This window comes from Bos javanicus, chromosome 10 (assembly GCF_032452875.1).
Source record: "Bos javanicus breed banteng chromosome 10, ARS-OSU_banteng_1.0, whole genome shotgun sequence".
Classification (NCBI taxonomy): domain Eukaryota; kingdom Metazoa; phylum Chordata; class Mammalia; order Artiodactyla; family Bovidae; genus Bos; species Bos javanicus.
The window spans coordinates 80,665,419-80,683,347 of record NC_083877.1 but is presented as its reverse complement, the minus strand read 5'-3'; the positions used below and the strand labels follow the sequence as shown (position 1 = coordinate 80,683,347).

General features: G+C 48.1%; 1 protein-coding gene across 1 annotated transcript in view; it reads right to left on the bottom strand.

Moving 5' to 3' along the window:
- The window catches only part of GALNT16 (polypeptide N-acetylgalactosaminyltransferase 16), a 102,860-nt gene that overhangs the window by 8,064 nt on the left and 76,867 nt on the right, over window positions 1-17,929 (bottom strand). Inside the window, exons 7-13 of the mRNA XM_061429239.1 lie at window positions 17,726-17,847; window positions 15,132-15,219; window positions 13,596-13,680; window positions 13,206-13,309; window positions 7,875-8,001; window positions 6,612-6,704; window positions 5,241-5,324 (exon numbers count right to left, since the gene is read on the bottom strand). Of these exons, the coding sequence (XP_061285223.1) occupies window positions 5,241-5,324; window positions 6,612-6,704; window positions 7,875-8,001; window positions 13,206-13,309; window positions 13,596-13,680; window positions 15,132-15,219; window positions 17,726-17,847 (703 nt within the window). The remainder of the gene's footprint in view (window positions 1-5,240; window positions 5,325-6,611; window positions 6,705-7,874; window positions 8,002-13,205; window positions 13,310-13,595; window positions 13,681-15,131; window positions 15,220-17,725; window positions 17,848-17,929) is intronic.

Below are 17,929 nucleotides of genomic sequence, written 5' to 3'. Positions count from 1 at the left end.
AATTCTTTTTCTTGTTATAGCTCACCACACCTTTGCTCTGTAGGAATGTAACTTCATCTAATGCTTTTTGGAGGCTGGCACCTGCCTTTAGAATAATCACCTTTAGAGAAAAATAAGTTTCTTAAAATGTTAACAGGCCTCCGGGCCAGATGCAAATCACCTAAACTTTTGCATATGATAAGTTTGCAGGAAGAAAGCCTGGCTTACTGCATGACTCTACCCCTTCCCCCATTATCCTCTATGCATAACTTAAGGTATAAAAACTACTTTGGAAAATAAAGTGCGGGCCTTGTTCACCGAAACTTGGTCTCCCCATGTTGTTCTTTCTCTTACCTTCTGGCTGAATTATTCAGCCTCTTTTCTCCACTGAATTTTCCTACTGAGCTATCCTCATTCTATTACTCTTTATATCCTTAATTAACGTTTAATTAAGCAGTTGTTTCCTGATCCTCGCCGACGCTGTCCCCGCTTCGAATTCCCTGGATCCACCGGGGCTGGACCCCGGCAGTGGGTTGCCATTCCTTCTCCAATGCATGAAAGTGAAAAGTGAAAGTGAAGTCACTCAGTCTTGTCCGACTCTTAGTGACCCCATTTTGACCTAATAATCCCACTTCCTGAAACTTATTATTCTAGGGCAATAATTATAGATGGGTGCAGAGATTTAGTTTAAATGATACTCATTCAGAGTGACTGGTTATACTGAAAACACTGGAAATTCCTAGATATCCAACAATAGGTACAGGACTAAGTAAATTCTGACTCATCTGTCGAAATCCCTTCAGCCATTAAAAAGGACTCTGAGAAAGAACATCTGGTAATATGGGGAAGTGTTTATAAGATACTGTTAAGTAAAACAGGTAGGTTTTGAAAAGAGTGTATTATTAGAACATTTTATATGCACAGGAAAGTATATTTAAACACATACACATACATACGCATACACACACACACACACACACACAAGCTCAAATATAAGACACACTGCCTTACCCCATGGGTAATAAACCCAAATGGGATGCTGGCCCCAGCTGACACGGGCTTGTATTCCTGGGTTTAGAAGGTTATATATGCGCTTGGATTATGGACCCACAGGTCAGGTGATGGGAAATCAGTGGGGCTTATAGTCTGACCACATGCCTAATTTATCTGTCTCTATCACATCTGTTGAGAAGAGAACCTGGTTGCAGGTGCAGATCAGAACAGTGCTGGCAGTCTCTGATGTGGACATCAACCAAACCAGGTCTCCCTTTCTCAGGGCTGACAGGAAGCCCCTGGAGCTCCAGAACCAAACCGCTCTCCTGGAGGCTCGTGGAGAACTTTCCAGTTTCTCTCCATATTCCTTACAGCAGTGCCCCTTCAGAACTGCTCCCCTGTCTCTTGCAAAAGGTCATATGCAGTTCGAGAACAGAGGCTGCAAACTGTTGGCCCCCAAGCTAAATCAGGCCCTGGACAGGTTTTGTCTGACCTGCACAGTGCGGTCGTTGGTGCTTTTAATTAGTTGGCAGTATTTCAACATTACACAGAAAAATCCAGCTTCTCTCAAAAATACAGGAAGGTCAGGTCACATCAAACCTGCATTCTGGTTCAGCACTAACACATTGTCAGGAGCAGCAGCTGTCCACCCTATGGGTGGGGTTTGCCCATTTCAGTTTGCCACAGTCCCCTCCACTCCCTATTGTGTCCTCACTCACTTGACTTATTTACATTACCTGTCTGATCACTGTAGGATTTAAGTTTGCAACCTGCTAGGTGCAAGACTGTTGAGAGGCAAAGCTCCACCCCCGCCGCTTCATCCAGGGGCAACGGACTGTATTTCCCCTCTACACAGAGGCAAGGTCCCTCGGGGCCCTCTTTGAGAGGCCAAGGTTGTTCCAGACCTTTCTCTTCTCTTCTCCTCCCTACCTGCTGTTGCTTGGGAAGATGTGCAAGATGACCAACTTGCAGAGATTGAGGTGGGCATTGTCCAAGTGTGGCAATGGTCATTGACACCAAAGCTTGACCACTGATGCTTATGGAGGAAACCTGGGGCTCAGGCAGCAATCTCCAGACCAGATGCAGGGGCTTCCCCGGTGATCTAGTGGCTAAGACTCTGCGCTCCCGATGCAGGGGACCTGGGTTCGCTCCCTGGTCAGGGAACGAGATCCCACATGCCACGACTAAGGGTTTGCATGTGCCAGCTAAAGATCCCACATGCCACAACGAAGCCCTGGTGCGGCCAAACAAATTAAAAATAAATAAATAAAGACCAGATGCAGCTCCTGAGGTGTCTGATGTGGTAGCAGCCCTGGAGCAGCTGGGATGCCCATCACCACCCTTCCCCTGCTTCCTGGCAGAGCCAGGCTAAGCTCCCCTATTTGCTGGCAGCCCTCTTAAGTCTGTATCTGCTTTCCTCTCTGTGGACCACCTCGAAGCTGGGCTGCCAGGGCTCCCATTAGCCCTTATGACGCCTTTCTAGAAATAGCAATAGGCATCCTTTTTTCAAGACACTTCACTTATGTTAGAAAACCATCATAATATACTGATTTTGTTAGAAGACTTTTACTATCATTTGCCAGGAATTGTTGTAATAAAGGTACAGTACTGTGTGACTAGCACCCTTCAAACGTGGTGTGCTTGTACAATGCACAGCCTGCACAACTGTTCCTGACCATCCTAATAAAAGTATATATAAGCAGTTGCTGAAGCCAGCCACAGAACTCTGATCTGGAAAAGCGGCCAAGCCATAGCAGGACTGCAGGCAGGCCTAGGAAAGCACAGGCCTCTCCCTTCAGCCTCCTCAGTCTCCTCACTGACCACGTTCAAGTGTGGCCCAACTACTGGGATCCCGTGTGGAGGAAACTTGGTATCATTTGGGCCTGTAAAACTCCTTTCTGTCTAACAATCTGATCCACTCCAGGCCCCCGAGAACCGAGGCAGAACATGAAGGAACAGACTGACGATGAGTAACCTGGGTAAGAATGAACTGCAGTTTCTACCTTAATAGCAAAAATTCATTTTTTTTTAAGCTTCCACATGGTGACAAAACAAATAAGATGACTTATGCTCCTCATTTAGCGCGGCTGGTTTCATCCACTCTCCTGTCTTGTGATGGATTCGACTGATGCTAGTTATAAACCATCAGTACTTCTTCCTCTTGGTCCTCAGGGGATGACATGGGGCACTGTGTGAGGACTGGGGTGTGGGAGGATCCCCTTCCACGGCTCGCTAACTCCTGCCTGAGGCTCGAGTCCTTGGCTCCAACCAGATCATATGAACTCTGACAGAACATAAAGACATGACTATGCTTGGTTTGCTCAGAAATGGCACGTCTGAATAAAACTATCCTTTTCAAAGTGGCCACTTGAGGAAGCTGTTCATTTATTATACTTTCAGAAACTAATGTTCTTCCCTTCACAGCCATCGTCTAGGGAGTTGGGGCTATCCAGGCCGCCAACTTTCTCCAAGGATGCTGCTGCCGTTCAGATTGTTTTGGAATTCCTTGAGCATTGCTCACAGTCAGTTTATTCTTGTTACTTGTTTCTGTCTTGTCACCCTGTGTTTGGGACCCAGGACTGTAATATCTGGGTTAATCAACTAAGTTATTCATTGGACTTGGTTATAACCTAACCATGGCTGTTTTCCCCAAATCAAATCTTCCCTCGAAGATTTGCCTCCTTTGAGGATATGCAGGCTCTGAGCGGTGGAATGTTCTGGAAAATCATGACAGCATCCTTTGGGAGACAGCTGTTCCTGAGATGACAGTTCTAGAAGGGAGAATGCTAATTTCAAAGTTATTACTGAGCCTTATTGACTATGCAATTTAGTTAAAAACACCTACAGATCTCCCTGGTAGCAATCTGCCTTCCAACGCAGGAGAAGCAGGTTCCATCCCTAGGCAAGGAACCAGGATCCCACATGTCATGGGGTAACTAAGCCCTTGAATCACAACTAGCGAGAAACCTGGGTGGCAAAAGGAAGGACCTGTGCACCAAAACAAGATCTGGGACACCAAAATCAAATAAAATAAAACTATTTATTGAGTGCCCATTCTGTGACAGGCATTGTTCTAGGGGCTGGAGATAAGGCAGTGAACAAGACAGATAAATTCCTCTTGCCTCATGGAGCTTACTGTCAAATGTGGGAAGATGACAATAACATTAATTGCCCACATAGAAGCTCCGTGACGATAAGGGTGACGGAGGAAAAGATGCAGGGAGTGCTGGGGAAGGGTCAGTCTGCAAACGCAGAGGTCAGGGGGGTCTCCTGCAGGAGGGACAGATGACTTAAGACCTGGAGGAGGTAAGGAGTGACATAGGCAAGATGCGAGAAGGATGCTGAAATAAAAAGAATCGACTCTGCCCAGCCTCAGGCCCCCAGTCATTACAGCTTACTGTCCTGTAGCCTACATACATACACCGTTTGCATGTTGGCTCCTCATTTGCTCATTCTACCCTGGGTCGCCAAGATCTCCTGGAGAAGGCAATGGCACCCCACTCCAGTACTCTTGCCTGGAAAATCCCATGAACGGAGGAGCCTGGTAGGCTATAGTCCATGCGGTCGCAGAGTCGGACACAACTGAGCGACTTCACTTTCACTTTCTTTCCTCATTTGCTGAAGCAAACATTTCCCCATGTTTTACTCAGTTTATGATTATAATATTAATTGACACATAATATTTGTTTAGGTCAATGGATCACGATTCACTAAACCCGGCCTCTATTGTTAGTTGTGTCTATTTTTTTCACAGCAGAGAAGCCAAAAATGGTCATTTATTTGTCAACAGTGTTTTTGCTTGTTTGCTCTATTTCCTTGGGATAAACTCCCAGAAGGGAGAGAAGAGAGTCAGAGGAAGTGAATGTTTCTGTGGCCTTTGCTACATAATGTACTGTTGCTTTCCTAAGGGGACAATGCTCATTTCTTTTTTTCAAGATTATTTTAATTGATTAATTTTGGCTGTGGGTGGGCTCCTAGTTCCCGTGCCCCCTGCAGTGGAAGTGCAGAGTCTTAACCACTGGCCAGAGAAGTCCCAACAATGCCCATTCTTAGCTCTAAGGCCCAGTCTGTTAAACTCTTCGCTCCTACCACACCTCACTCTTCACTCCTGGTAACATCCTCCAGGTTCCTCCAGACCCGTCACATGAAGACAAACACCAACAGCTAGAAAGAGCCAGGCTGCCTGGGCCAGGGAGAGATCAGGTCAAGGGTCCCCACGCCACTGGCCCCCACCCAGGCCAGATGCAAGAACTGCAGGTGGCACTCACGTGAGCTCTGGGTAGACGTTATCCAGGTACCAGCGGAAGGACTTGCAGTTCATCTTCTTCCTCTGCTCGATCCGCGTGGCCACGCTGGAGAAGGAGGAGGAAAGGCTTAGCAGTGGGAAGAAGCCTGGGAGGTCAGCCCCCTCCCCGGGGGGGAAGGTCCCTTTTCCCGGAACTAGCTATCCAAGTCTGTCCTCCAGCCTTACTTCATTCTCTGACCTGCAAGCTCGCCCCACGGCTCCTGGCCATGCCTTATATCTCTCCTCAAACTGGAGCCAAGCTTTAATCTCGGCTTCTTCCTCCTTGAGACCTCAGGGAGCGTACCATGGCCTGGTGCTTATTTTCACAGACAGAGCAGAGCCTTAATGTACTAGCAGTTTTCCTTCCCTGCATTCCAGCTGAGCAGAAAGCGTCTACCACAAGAAAACCATGTTTCAAACATTTTTCCAAAAATTGAGCAAATAAGAACCGTCTGATGTGTTCATGGACATCTTGCTCAGCTCCAGGGATCATCATGGCCACTGACAGAAGACCAGCACTACCCTCTGAGCCTGTTTGTTCTCAGTAAAGTTGGGGTACAACCATCCACCTCCAAAGGTTTTTATGAGAGTCAAATGAACAGACATAAGTGCCTAGCACAGGGTAGGCCCTCAGCAAATGTTACTTCCACACTAAAACAAAGAGTGACATAACTTTTATTCTTTAAGGGATAGATACAAATAAATAGAGGAAAATTCATTGATGATCACTAATAATGTTTTCAAACATTTCTGACCACAACATTAAGTAAGAAATATATACATCTTACACTGTGACCCAGTATACCCATGGGCATATATGGACATACAACTAAAATAAGAGTTTCACAAAACAGTATCTATCCTCAACTGCAATCAGCTGTTACTTTCTGTTCTAATCTGAAATGTTCTAGTTCTCTATCACTTAAAAAAAAAATACTGGTCACGCCATACTCAATTGATTTTGAAAATGCTTAATTAGACTGTAGTCATAACAGTCCAGGGCAGAATAGCTAACAGATCACCGTCAGATTGAAACGGCAAGGAAGCCAAAACCCCCAGTGTTTTCTGCAGACAGCCCTCCCTAAGCACTTCCACAGACATCCATCCTGCAGGCAGCTGGTGGATGGGCAGTGCTTGCATAAGTAAGCCCTCTCTGGTTATTTCTCCCCACAAGGCTGCTGCTTCTTCCAGGACCAGAACCTTGTCTCTGTCTCCTATACCCTACAGTCTCCAAAGAGCCCAGGGGTGTGGGGTTCAGTTGCTCAGGACACCCTGAAGGCTTCTCTGGAGTACACATGATTTAGTATTTCACTAAGGTTGTGAGCAAAGGCACAAGGCTAGGGAAGGGGCCCACCTGCCGAAGGCCTTCCCGATGGCCGACGGCCGCGCCTCATAGTAATACTGCTTGAACTCATCCATCCACACCTCTGCGGTACGCTTGGTATTCCTAAAAGGAGAGGAAGAAGCAAAATAAGGTCACCAGGTTGGGGACAGAGTTAGGGTTGGGATCCAGATCAGCTCTGAGCAGTACCGGATGAGGAGTGCGTGCAAAATGGCACTGATGTGGGAGTATCCATGAGAACAGTCTTTTTGGAGGATAATCTGTCAGCATCCATCAAATCTGCGGGAATGGATACTCTCTGACACTCCACTTGGAGGAATCTATTCTACTGAAACACCAGCACGTGGGCAAAGGGATGTATACAAGAATATTTGTGTCATAAAACATTGGCGACAACCCTAAATGGCCATCAATAGGAGAATAATGAGCTACGTCCACATGGCAGAGTACTAGGCAGCCTTGAAAAAGACCGGAAATGATAGGCTTGAAATCTGTTAGGAGTAGTTTCTTTTGGATAGAATAAGCAGATAGGTGTAAGACTTGGTGAAAGGGACTTTCACTTTTTTCTGTCTATGTGATATGAAGAGTAAAAATTATAATGTACAGTGTATGTACAGATATATATATATATATATATATACACACACACAATATACATGGATACAGCTTGAAGTTTTAGTGACCATGTATTACTTCCATAATTATAAAAACGGTAAAATGGAATAAGGGAAGCAAAACAAAAGGCCATTTGATAAGCTAGACTCGAGGAGCCCCCTCTGCCAACAAGCAAGTCTGACGAGACAAAGACGCGTCCTCGGAAGAGGAGAGTGCTCATGGCACTCCTCCCACCTCCCCTTGCCTCCACCATCTGGAGAGTGGGTGAGGGGGTGGTCTTCCAGGACCTGCCCACTCCCCTTCAAGATGAAGTGCACGCTGTGGCTGGGAACACAGATGGGCAGACGCTGACCAAGTCAGAGTGAGGATGCAACATCCATGACCAGTACTTGGAACCCAGTGTGTGGAGGGCCGCTCCCAGTTGGTCATTTCACCAGTTTTCCAAGACGTTCATGAACAAATACAGTCAAGACAAGACAGGCCTGGAGGAGACGCCTCCAACTTCATCTTTCCAGCTCTGAAAGTACCGGGATCCCAGAATGGAAGGGACAAACGGGGAGACTAAGACTGGGGTAGTTGCTCAAATCACAGGAGTCACCGACAGGGCTGGGGTCTAGGTGTCCTGGCTCCTAGTGTGATGCTCTCTGCACTGTGACCTACCTGATGTAGGTGAGGGCATTGCCCTCGGGGAAGTTGTACGGGTGCCGTTTCCTGAAGACGTGGCCCACCCGGCTGCAGGGCACGATCTCTAAGCTCCCGCCGCACATCCACACCCGGAAGGACAGCTCTGCAGAGACAGCAGCCATCAGGAGCGGCTGGGGCCCCTTGGCAAGTCCCCACAGAGTGAAGGTGGGAAGGAGCTGGCTTCCCTTGCCTTTGGGGTCCCCTTGGAGGCGCATGCTGGGCTGGAGCTCCTGGGGTGCACCCACTCCTTGCATGTGTTCCTGATTGCTCCCTCCATAAATGTGCACACACACATCCCACAAACCCCCTCCACACACACCACATACATACCCTCCACACACACATACCCTCTACACACATACATTCCACACACATACCACACACACACATTCCACATACTCCCTCCACACACACAGACTCTCCACAGACACTACACACACATACCACACATCTCCTCCACACACATACTCTCCACATATACATCATACATACACACCACACGTACTCTCCATACACACATCCCACATGCGGACCCCCTCCACACACACCACACACATTCCCCACATCTAAGCCCTGGCAGAGCAGCAGGAAAAGTTCTGAAGGAACACCAGGACCATGAAGAGAAGGAAAACTGACTTAAAGGGCAGCATCAGTTATTTCCAGCCTCTGCCTAGAAAGTCCTATCCAGACAGGAGCTAAGGATGAACACATCTGCTTGTCAGAACGGAGAGGCTAGAAAACCAACACCAAGCAAATGAAAGGCTGCTCCAGTTGGCATTTTTCTGGCTGGCCCAGACCGCCCTCTTGGCCCTCGTGGTCTCTATTTACAGCTACCACTGGCCCTACTGGGGACTTCCCAGGTGGTCCTAGTGATAAAGCGCCCGCCTGCCAATGCAGGAGATATAGGAGACACAGGTTTGATCCCTGGGTTGGGACAGTCCCCTGGAGGAGGGCATGGCAACCCATTCCAGTATTCTTGCCTGGAGAATCCCAGGGACAGAGGAGCCTGGGGGGCTACAGTCCCTAGTGTCACGAAAAGTTAGACACGACTGAAGCGACTTAGCATGCACACGCGCGTGTGTTGGCCCTACAGAGACACACTTCCTGTTGGTGGTGGTGGTGACGCTGAAGGAGCTCTCACAGATGACCGGTCCCTAGCGGAGCTAGGAGATGCTAGCGGTGGTCATCCTGCCTCCCAGAAGGGGATGTCACAAGTTTCTCACTCCGTTCTCCACTCAACAGTCCTTCTGTCAACTTCTGGCAAGCATCCACCTTGGTAGCTGGCTGAACCTCACGTAATCTCCTCTGATTTCTTCCTCTCTTTCATTTTAACCCTACAGAGGACTCAGGACTACCTCCTGGCCAGCCTGTGTGCACCAGGCAACTTCCGGATATGGTCCTGGGACCAGGACTGGATATTTGGCATATCTGGACCTGCCTTCAGGGTTGGCTATATTAATGGGCTTCTCTAGGTCTACTTGCTAACTGCCAGGCCTCTCTCTTCTCCTGGTCAGAGCTCTGCAACTGGTTCAGCAACTGAGATTCAGAACTAGGGACAGAAGATCTGCATTCTAGTCCCATTTCTGCCAGGCTAACTTTGTTACACTATTAATAGTTAGGGCTTCCTTGATAGCTCAGTCAGTAAAGAATCCGCCTGCAATGCAGGAGACTCTGGTTCAATTCCTGGGTCAGGAAGATCCGCTGGAGAAGGGATAGCTTACCCACTCCAATATTCTTGGGCTTCTCTTGTGGCTTAGCTGGTAAAGTATCCACCTGCAGTACGGGAGACCTGGGTTCGATCCCTGGGTTGGGAAGATCCCCTGGAGAAGGGAAAGGCTACCCACTCCAGTATTCTGGCCTAGAGAATTCCATGAACTATAGTCCATGGGGTTGCAAAGAGTCGGACACGACTGAGCGACTTTCACTTTTATCCCACATACCCCTTATTGTCATATTATTGTTTACTTATTGTCATTACTAGCAACAATGGCAATAACAAAAGCAGCTAACCATCATGCATTTACTGAGCACTTTGTGCTCTTTATGGCTGATGTCTAATTCTCACAGCTACCATATGACATTGGTGTTATGATCCTTGTGTTTTTAATAAGGACTATGATGGACAGGGAGGTCTGGCATGCTGCGATTCATGGGGTCGCAAAGAGTCGGACACGACTGAGCAACTGAACTGAACTGAACTGGTGAAGCTCAAAGATGTTAAATAACCTCTCCAAGGTCACCCCCCCACTCAGTTGCAGAACCGTAATGTAAAGTCCATACTTTGTTCAGCAAGTCCCATTATTTGAACCAGATTCTTTAGTATATTCAGCAGATTTTTACCAAAGACCTATTTATGACCTATCAGTTACTGTTCTAGAATCCCTCACACTCTAGTGAGAGAAGACAAGAAGTAAAATAAGAAACAAAAATGCAAGTAGACAAGAAAATGAGTAGAATACATGGTCTAGTTGTGTTCGACTCTTTGCAGCCCCATGGACTATAACCCTCCAGGCTCTCCTGTCCATGGGATTTCCCAGGCAAGAATACTGGAATGGGTTGCCATTTCCTCCTCCAGGGGATCTTCCCGACCCAGGGATCGAACACTGGCTCCTGTGTGTCTCCTGCACTGGCAGATTCTTTACCACTGAGCCCATAATGTCTGTCTGATGGTATTATAAGCACAATGAAGGGGACAGAGCACGCAGGAAAACTGGGGACAATGAGTGGAGTTGGGGGTGGGGCCACAATTGTAGTGAAGCTGATTAGGGGTTTTCCATGAGAGGAGACAGCTGAGTTGAGGCCTGAAGAGGGGGAGGAGGAGCCACGTGGCTCTTGGGGACAAGCACTGGAGGCAGAGGGGCCAGCAAGGGCGCAGACCTAGAGGTCAGAGCGCAGTCGGCAGGGGTGAGGGCGAGGTTGGTGGGGTGTCTTGTGCGGGAAGGACACATGGTCTGAGGACTTTGGGTTTTGCTCTGAGTGACATGGGAGCCCTTGTGGGGTCTTGAGCAGCAGAGTAACATGATGTGATGCAACTTTAAAAAGATGCCTAATGAGAATCCCAAGGTTTTCACATTTGCCACCCCCGCTCAGGGCGGCCTCTGAGCGCCTGCCTGCATTTGGCTCTCTCAGGGGAAACAGGAAGGAGTCTCCGTTTGGGCACCTCCCATCCTTCCACAAAGGAACAGAACGAAAAGCCCAAACCCACCAGCGGTGGAGTCTCCTGGCTCAAAACTGGTCCCAGCAGTTGAATGTCTGAGCTACAGGGCTAGCCTGGGAATTTCTTTGAATTTCTTCGAAGAAACAAAACCTTCCCTAGAACCACTGTGTGGTTCACCTTTCAAGTTCCCCCAACCACTGAGCCCTGGCCTCAGGCAGAGTTTAAAGTTAGCTATTTGATCGTTGACTTGTTTCTCTATCAGGCCCCTTCTTTAAAAAAAAGAAGGAAGGGAAAAAGAAAAAGGCCTCTGGACACAGCAGAGATCCTTAGTTTCGCAGCTCTCTGAGACTTTACAGGAAACCAGCTTTGCCAAAGCTCCCTTCTGGCTGAGACCGAGGATACAAAAGAGGTCACTTTGGCCCAAAATACATGAAAGGAGGTCAGAATGGAAGGGTCACTGCACCCCAGTTCCCAGCATTGACTCCTCCGAATGCCTGCCTAGAAACCATTTCCAAGAGTAAGTTACAAAGGGGAGAAAATTCCATGCCTGTTCCCACTCCAGCTGGTTCTGAGTCAAAGCCCCAGTGCCCGTCTGCCCCACTGTCCCAGTCCGAGAAGGAAGACAGACCTGGTCCTCCCAGCCCAGAAGCACAGACCGTGACTCGGATCACACCTCACCACACTGAAGTGATCCCTCCAGCAAAGGTGCTTATCCTACACCTGTCAGATGTGGAGTTTGCTGACTGAGATCTGGAAGGTGGCGTCCACCTCAGTTTGCCCACCTGTCAGATGGGTGAGATACTGGCCTGTTTACTTCTCAAGAACCCGGGTCAGGATGAAAAGAGAAGCAGTGGGAAAGGCTCTGCAAAGGACTGAGTGGGTCCGGAAACAGCAAGGACGGGCCTTTGTCTTTTATGGGCTTTTTCGTATCTCTCCCCCCAGCTCCTGGAGAACCTCTGGGATTGTTCTCTGCCCTATTCACCCCTGCTCTTCATCTGGAAGGCTACTGTGTGGGCCACACCCCTGGCTTCCTTCCTGAGTTAGGACAGGTTCAGCCTGCAGTCAGGGGGAGAGTGAGGGTGGATGTTCATCCCCGACAACTTCTACCTGGTGCGTGGGCTGACTGCAGGCACCCCAAGACCATAGCTTGTACTGGGGAGTGCTCTGTCCCCATCTTTCAGACCTAGGGGTGGCTGCACCTCCCAGAAGTCACGCACCTAGCCCTACCCTGTCCCTTGTGGTTCCCTATAATTTTTCCACACCACGCAAACAGGCTCTTTCATAAACCCCTATATCAAGTGTTCCATCTGTATCCAGCCTTTGTCTCATGAACCTCAGCAGCAACCCTTGAGGTTCACTGGCTCTTCTCTTTCGTTGTGGGGCTAAAGGATTCCTATGGTATCGTGTATGTGTGTGTGTGTGTGTGTGTGTGTGCACGTGTGCTCAGTCATGTCCAACTCTTTGCGACTCCATGAACTGTAACCCACCAGGCTCTTCTGTCCACGGGATTCTCCAGGCAAGAATACTGGAGTGGGTTGCCATTTCCTGTTCCAGGGGATCTTCCCAACCCAGGGATCGAACCTTAGTGTCTTAGCATCTCCTGCATTGCAGGCGGATTCTTCACCACTGAGCCACCTGGGAAGCCCTATGACTTCATAAATAATAATAATGGCCATCAGTATCTTCATCCATCCTCTTCCTTAGTGCTCATGACAGCCTCTTGGGGAAACTGAGGCTCCAAGAGGCTTTCACTTATCAAGAGCCAAACAGCTTGTAGGTGGTAGGGCCAGGGTTTGCACCCAGTAATAGGGTCTGACTCTATTACTTATGCTGAACCATCACCCTCTACTGCACACCACCTCTCCTTCAGAGTTTCTGGTAGGGAAGCAGCCACGTAGTTCCTCCACACATGTCTAGCCACGTGGCCACAGGTTCTCCCTGACCACCTCATTGCTTTGTTTACTAGATACGTGGCTCTGGACAAATTACTTAACCTCTCTGTGCCTTAGTTTACCAGTAGAAAGGTACTTCAGAGACTCGTTGTGAGAATTTAAGTAGTCAATGTGTATGAAGTCCTTAGGGCCTTACACATAGAAAACACTCAATCTGGGTTTGCCTACTATTGTTATTGTGGTTATTCCCCAACTTACCAAAATTTTCTCCCCCCCAGATGTCCATCTGAGCATCATACTTTCCCAAGTGGTTAAACCAGGACTTGTCAATCACGAAGATTCCTCCAGCAATGACAGGCGTCCTGGGAGCAAGGAGAGGAAAGAGGTAACACATTAGAATTTGAGCCCCTCTAGATGGCCCCAGGGCTCAGGCCATTTACCCTACGATCACCCACTTGCAGAGTCACTGGGGCTGGATGTCTGGCCTGTCCTTTGGTCTATGATCTCTCTCCCCAGGGCTCAGAACAGACTCAGCCCTTAGATCGTGCACCTCTAGGAGCCCTGGTGACTGAACCAGCCCCCAGCAGCCTCCAAAGCCTGTGACTCAGGGAAGGGATGGGTCTCCCCAGAACCCACAGCAGGTCTGACCTTATGGGCTTGGTGGGGTCTGTCCGAGCAATCTTCTGCTCCAGGGGGATCTGCTCCCACTTGAAATGCAGGCTCCAGTCGAATCCTAAGGGTCAGAGTGGGGTGGGGATGGGGCTTAGGGCTCCTGTCCCCTCATTCTGCCCCCTGATAGTCTCTCTTGATCAGAACCCAGCTTGCAGAGGGCCCTGGGCGATTGGTGTAGTCATTCCTTCATTCAGAATGAGACAGATCCCTGTCCTCATGGAGTTTCAATCTAATGGGTAAGACAAAGACTTACAAAGATAAATCAATAAATGGATAATCTGTCAGTTGGGGTGAAAGTGCTAAAAAAACAAAAGAAAGAAAGAAAAGACAGGAGACATGTCCATGCTATTCTAATAAGTGTACCCAGGGAAGACTCTGATGAGGTCACATTTGAGTAGAAACCTGAATGAAGGACTGATCCATGCAGACCAATGGGAAAAGAGAATTCGAGGTGGGAGAACAGCAAGTGCCAAGGTCCTGAGGTGACTTCCCAAAGGAGAAATGCCTGGTTCCCTCCCATTCATCCTCAGCATCTAACTAAAGACTGTGTCCATTGGAAATCTGAGCCCCAGAGAGGAAATCCACTTTGCTCATTAGCTCCTGGCCACAGATTCTCTAGGGCCGCTTGCCCAGTAGGCCTTGCTGCACTGATGGAAGGGGCCTACATCTGCCCTGTCCAACATGGTGGACATAAGTCACATGTGGCTATTGAGCACTTAATGTGCTGCTGGGGCAATTTAGGAACTGAGTTTTGAATTTTACTTAATTTTAATTAACTTAAATGTACATAGCCCAAACCCAAAGTGGCTACACAGCATGGCTCTAAAGTCTAGATCAGAGCTGTCCAAAAGAAATACTTTGCAAGCTGGAGATGCAAGCCACATATGCAATTAAAATTTTTCTAGTAGCCATATCTAAAAGTAAGGACATATGAAATTAATTTGAATAATGTATTTTTAATGCAAGATCATCCAAAATACTATCATTTCAAACTGATGATCATATTCATAATGAATACAAAAAATTACTAATGAGATTTTTTTACATTTTTCAAACTAGGTCTTCAAAACCTGGTGTGTATTTTATCTTACTGCACATCTCAATTCACACTGAAAATGGAGTCACATTTCAAGAGCTCAATAGCTAAATGTGGTTAATAGCTACTGTATTCAGCCAGGTCTACACCATTTTGGGGGGTACAAGTCAGGAATCCATGCAAAGTTGAGGGTTCCCCCTTCCCCACTCCCAAGATAGTTGTCATATCATGTTCTTCTGCCAGGACTCGTGCCCATCCTCTCTGGGCTAGCTGTATTTGAGAAGGATATGTCAACGTTTGGGGGCAGGGAAAGATTGGAGACTAGCTTGACTCTGCCCTCATCATGCCAGGAGCCTCCCACTGCCAGCTCTGGTCCTTCGTCCCCAACTCCACAGCTCTATACAATCTCCTTTCATTTTCTGGAGGTAAAGGGCAGGGAGATGCTGTCTCATTTTCTGGAGATGCTCTGGACCTACCTCCACGAAGATCAGCAGATGCAGCAAGGTAAGCGAAATTATCTAGACTGATGACATCAATGATGGGGCTCACCACGCGGGTGTGGTCCTAGGGGAGGACACATGAGGTGGTGTGAGGTCAGGGACTCTGTCAAAAAAGCCCCGACTGCCTGTTTGGTGAAGTTCTCTCAAGGCATGAGGTACCCAGCACCTCCTGAAGGACATGTCAGGCTCCCAGGAGCTGTCCTGCATCACCACACCAGGCTCACAGACGGTCCCACTTGGGTCTCACAGCTACAATGCTCTCCTAGCCTCTTCCTCTAACACCATGTTGAGCCCTGCTGGGATCTCACCTCCTCAATGAAGCCCTCCCTGATTGCTGCAGGCGGAGGATTTCTTCCTCTTTTTAAGCTGCTCTCGCAATTATAATCCAGACAATTCCTGGGACAACGAATCAGATGTTGCCTGAGGTGGCTTTTCTGTTCCTGGTTTGAATGGTTGTTTTACTAACTGTCGTCCATTTTTGCACATGTTGGTGTTGAGTCTTCCCAACTGGACCACCAGCAGCTTGAGGGTAGTGACCCTGTTGTTGTAGTTGACCCTGGGGAACCTGGGTGGCACTCCTCTCATGCCACCTCCACTTCAAGGTCAGACTCATACTCTTCATCACCTCCTAGACACAAATCCACCTCCAAAATATTGGTGGGTAATGCCAATTTTACTAAAGGGTTTTTTCCTGAGGTGGGGGATGTGGAGAGAGTGGTGGTGGTGGAATTTTATCATATACCACGTGCAAAACTTAATCGCCCTTCATCAGTAGGATGTCTGCTCTCTTCTTTTCTCCCTCCATGGAGGGACAAGGAACAGAGCCTCTTCTTTCTTCTCTGTCTGCACTGACCCTCAAAATGCTCTTGTCTGCGACTTTGAATCTAGCTCTGTCCCTCAGTTCACACCCCGTCTTAGGATGACAAAACTGTGGGACGTGGCAGATCAGAGGAGACCATCCATGGTCTCACAGTGTTCCGTGGGGGCCTCACTTTATCCTTTTTATACACTTGTTTTTATATTGAGATATAATTCACACTATATAATAATTTTATTAGACATAATTGACATACTATAAAATTCACCATTTAAAAGTGTACAGTTCTGTGGTTTGTAGTGTATTCACAGGGTTGTGTCATCTGCTGCTGCTGCTGCTGCTAAGTCCTGTCAGTCGTGTCCGACTCTGTGCGACCCCATAGACGGCAGCCCACCAGGCTCCCCCGTCCCTGGGATTCTCCAGGCAAGAACACTGGAGTGGGTTGCCATTTCCTTCTCCAATGCATGAAAATTGAAAAGTGAAAGTGAAGTCGCTCAGTCGTGTCCGACTCTTAGTGACCTCATGGACTGCAGCCTACCAGGCTCCTCCATCCATGGGATTTTCCAGGCAAGAGTACTGGAGTGGGGTGCCATTGCCTTCTCCGTGTGTCACCATCACCACTATCTAAATCCAGAATACTTTAATCACCCCAGTAAGAAACCCTGTACCCACTAGCAGGTACTCCCCCATTCCCTTCACTCCAGCTCCTGACAACCACTAATCCACTTGTTATTTCCTCAGATTTGTTTACTCTGGACATCTCATACAAATGGAATCATATAATTTATAGCCTTTTGTGACTGGCTTCTTTCACTGAGCATGGTTTTCAAAGTTCATCCATACTATAACACGCATCAGTACTTTATTCCTTTCTTATGGCTGAATAGTATTCCATTGTATGGCTGTATCACATTCTGTTTACCCATTCGTGAGCTGACAGACATTAGTTTGTTTCATGTTTTGCCTCTTTGGAATAACACTGCTCTGAACACTTGGATACAAGTTTGTGTATGGGGTATGTTTTCATTTCTCTTGAGTATATATCTAAGAGAGGAATTGCTGGGTCATATGGTAACTCTATATTTAAACTTTTGAGGAACCGTCAGTCTGTTTTTCAAAGTGGCTGCCATTTGACATTCCCACCAGCAACGCACAAAGGCTCCTATTTATCCAAATCCTCACCAGCAGTTGTACTGTCCATCCTTTGAAGAGCTCTCCTAGGAGGTATCAAGTAGTATCTCATGGTGGTTTTAACTTGCATTTCCCTAATGACTTAATGTTGAGCATCTCTTCATGTGCTTGTTGACCATTTGTCTATCTTCCTTGAAGAAACATCCATTCAAATCCTTTGCCCATTTTTAAATTGGGTTCTCTGTCTTTTATGGTTGAGCTGTAATCACTTCATCCTTGGTTCCATGTGTCCAAATCCTCCCCATTCTAAAGAACAGTGGGCGCATGGGAAGGCCCTCTGCTTGAGAACAATGTCCTCTCCTCCCTCCTTCACAGGTTTCCCAGTCTGACCCACCACCCTCCACTCCTCGTCACTCACCCAGGAGGAAAACACCACCCATTCGCAGAAGGAGTTCCATGGCTCACCCACAAATGAAGTCCCTCAGGAGGGAGCAGATCACGTAGTTTCTAACTCTGCCTGTCCAGCTCTCAGAGACAGTTCATACCCTCCCCACCCGCAATGCCAAGAACATGGTGGGCGTGTCCTGAGGGACAGAGCTCCCCCAGGGATAGACAGACTTACCTCCTTGACCCGCTGCAGCATGGGCTGCAGCCACTCCGTGTTCACTTCGCAGTGGCTGTCCAGAAAAGTGAGGACGGCAGCTGCCGCCACGTCTGCCCCACGAACTCGGGAGCGGATCAGCCCTGAAGTGGGAGGGACACGGTGGTGCTGGGTGGGACTCAGCCAGTTTGCTCAGCCGTCCCCTCAAAGGCTCAGGGCTCTCTG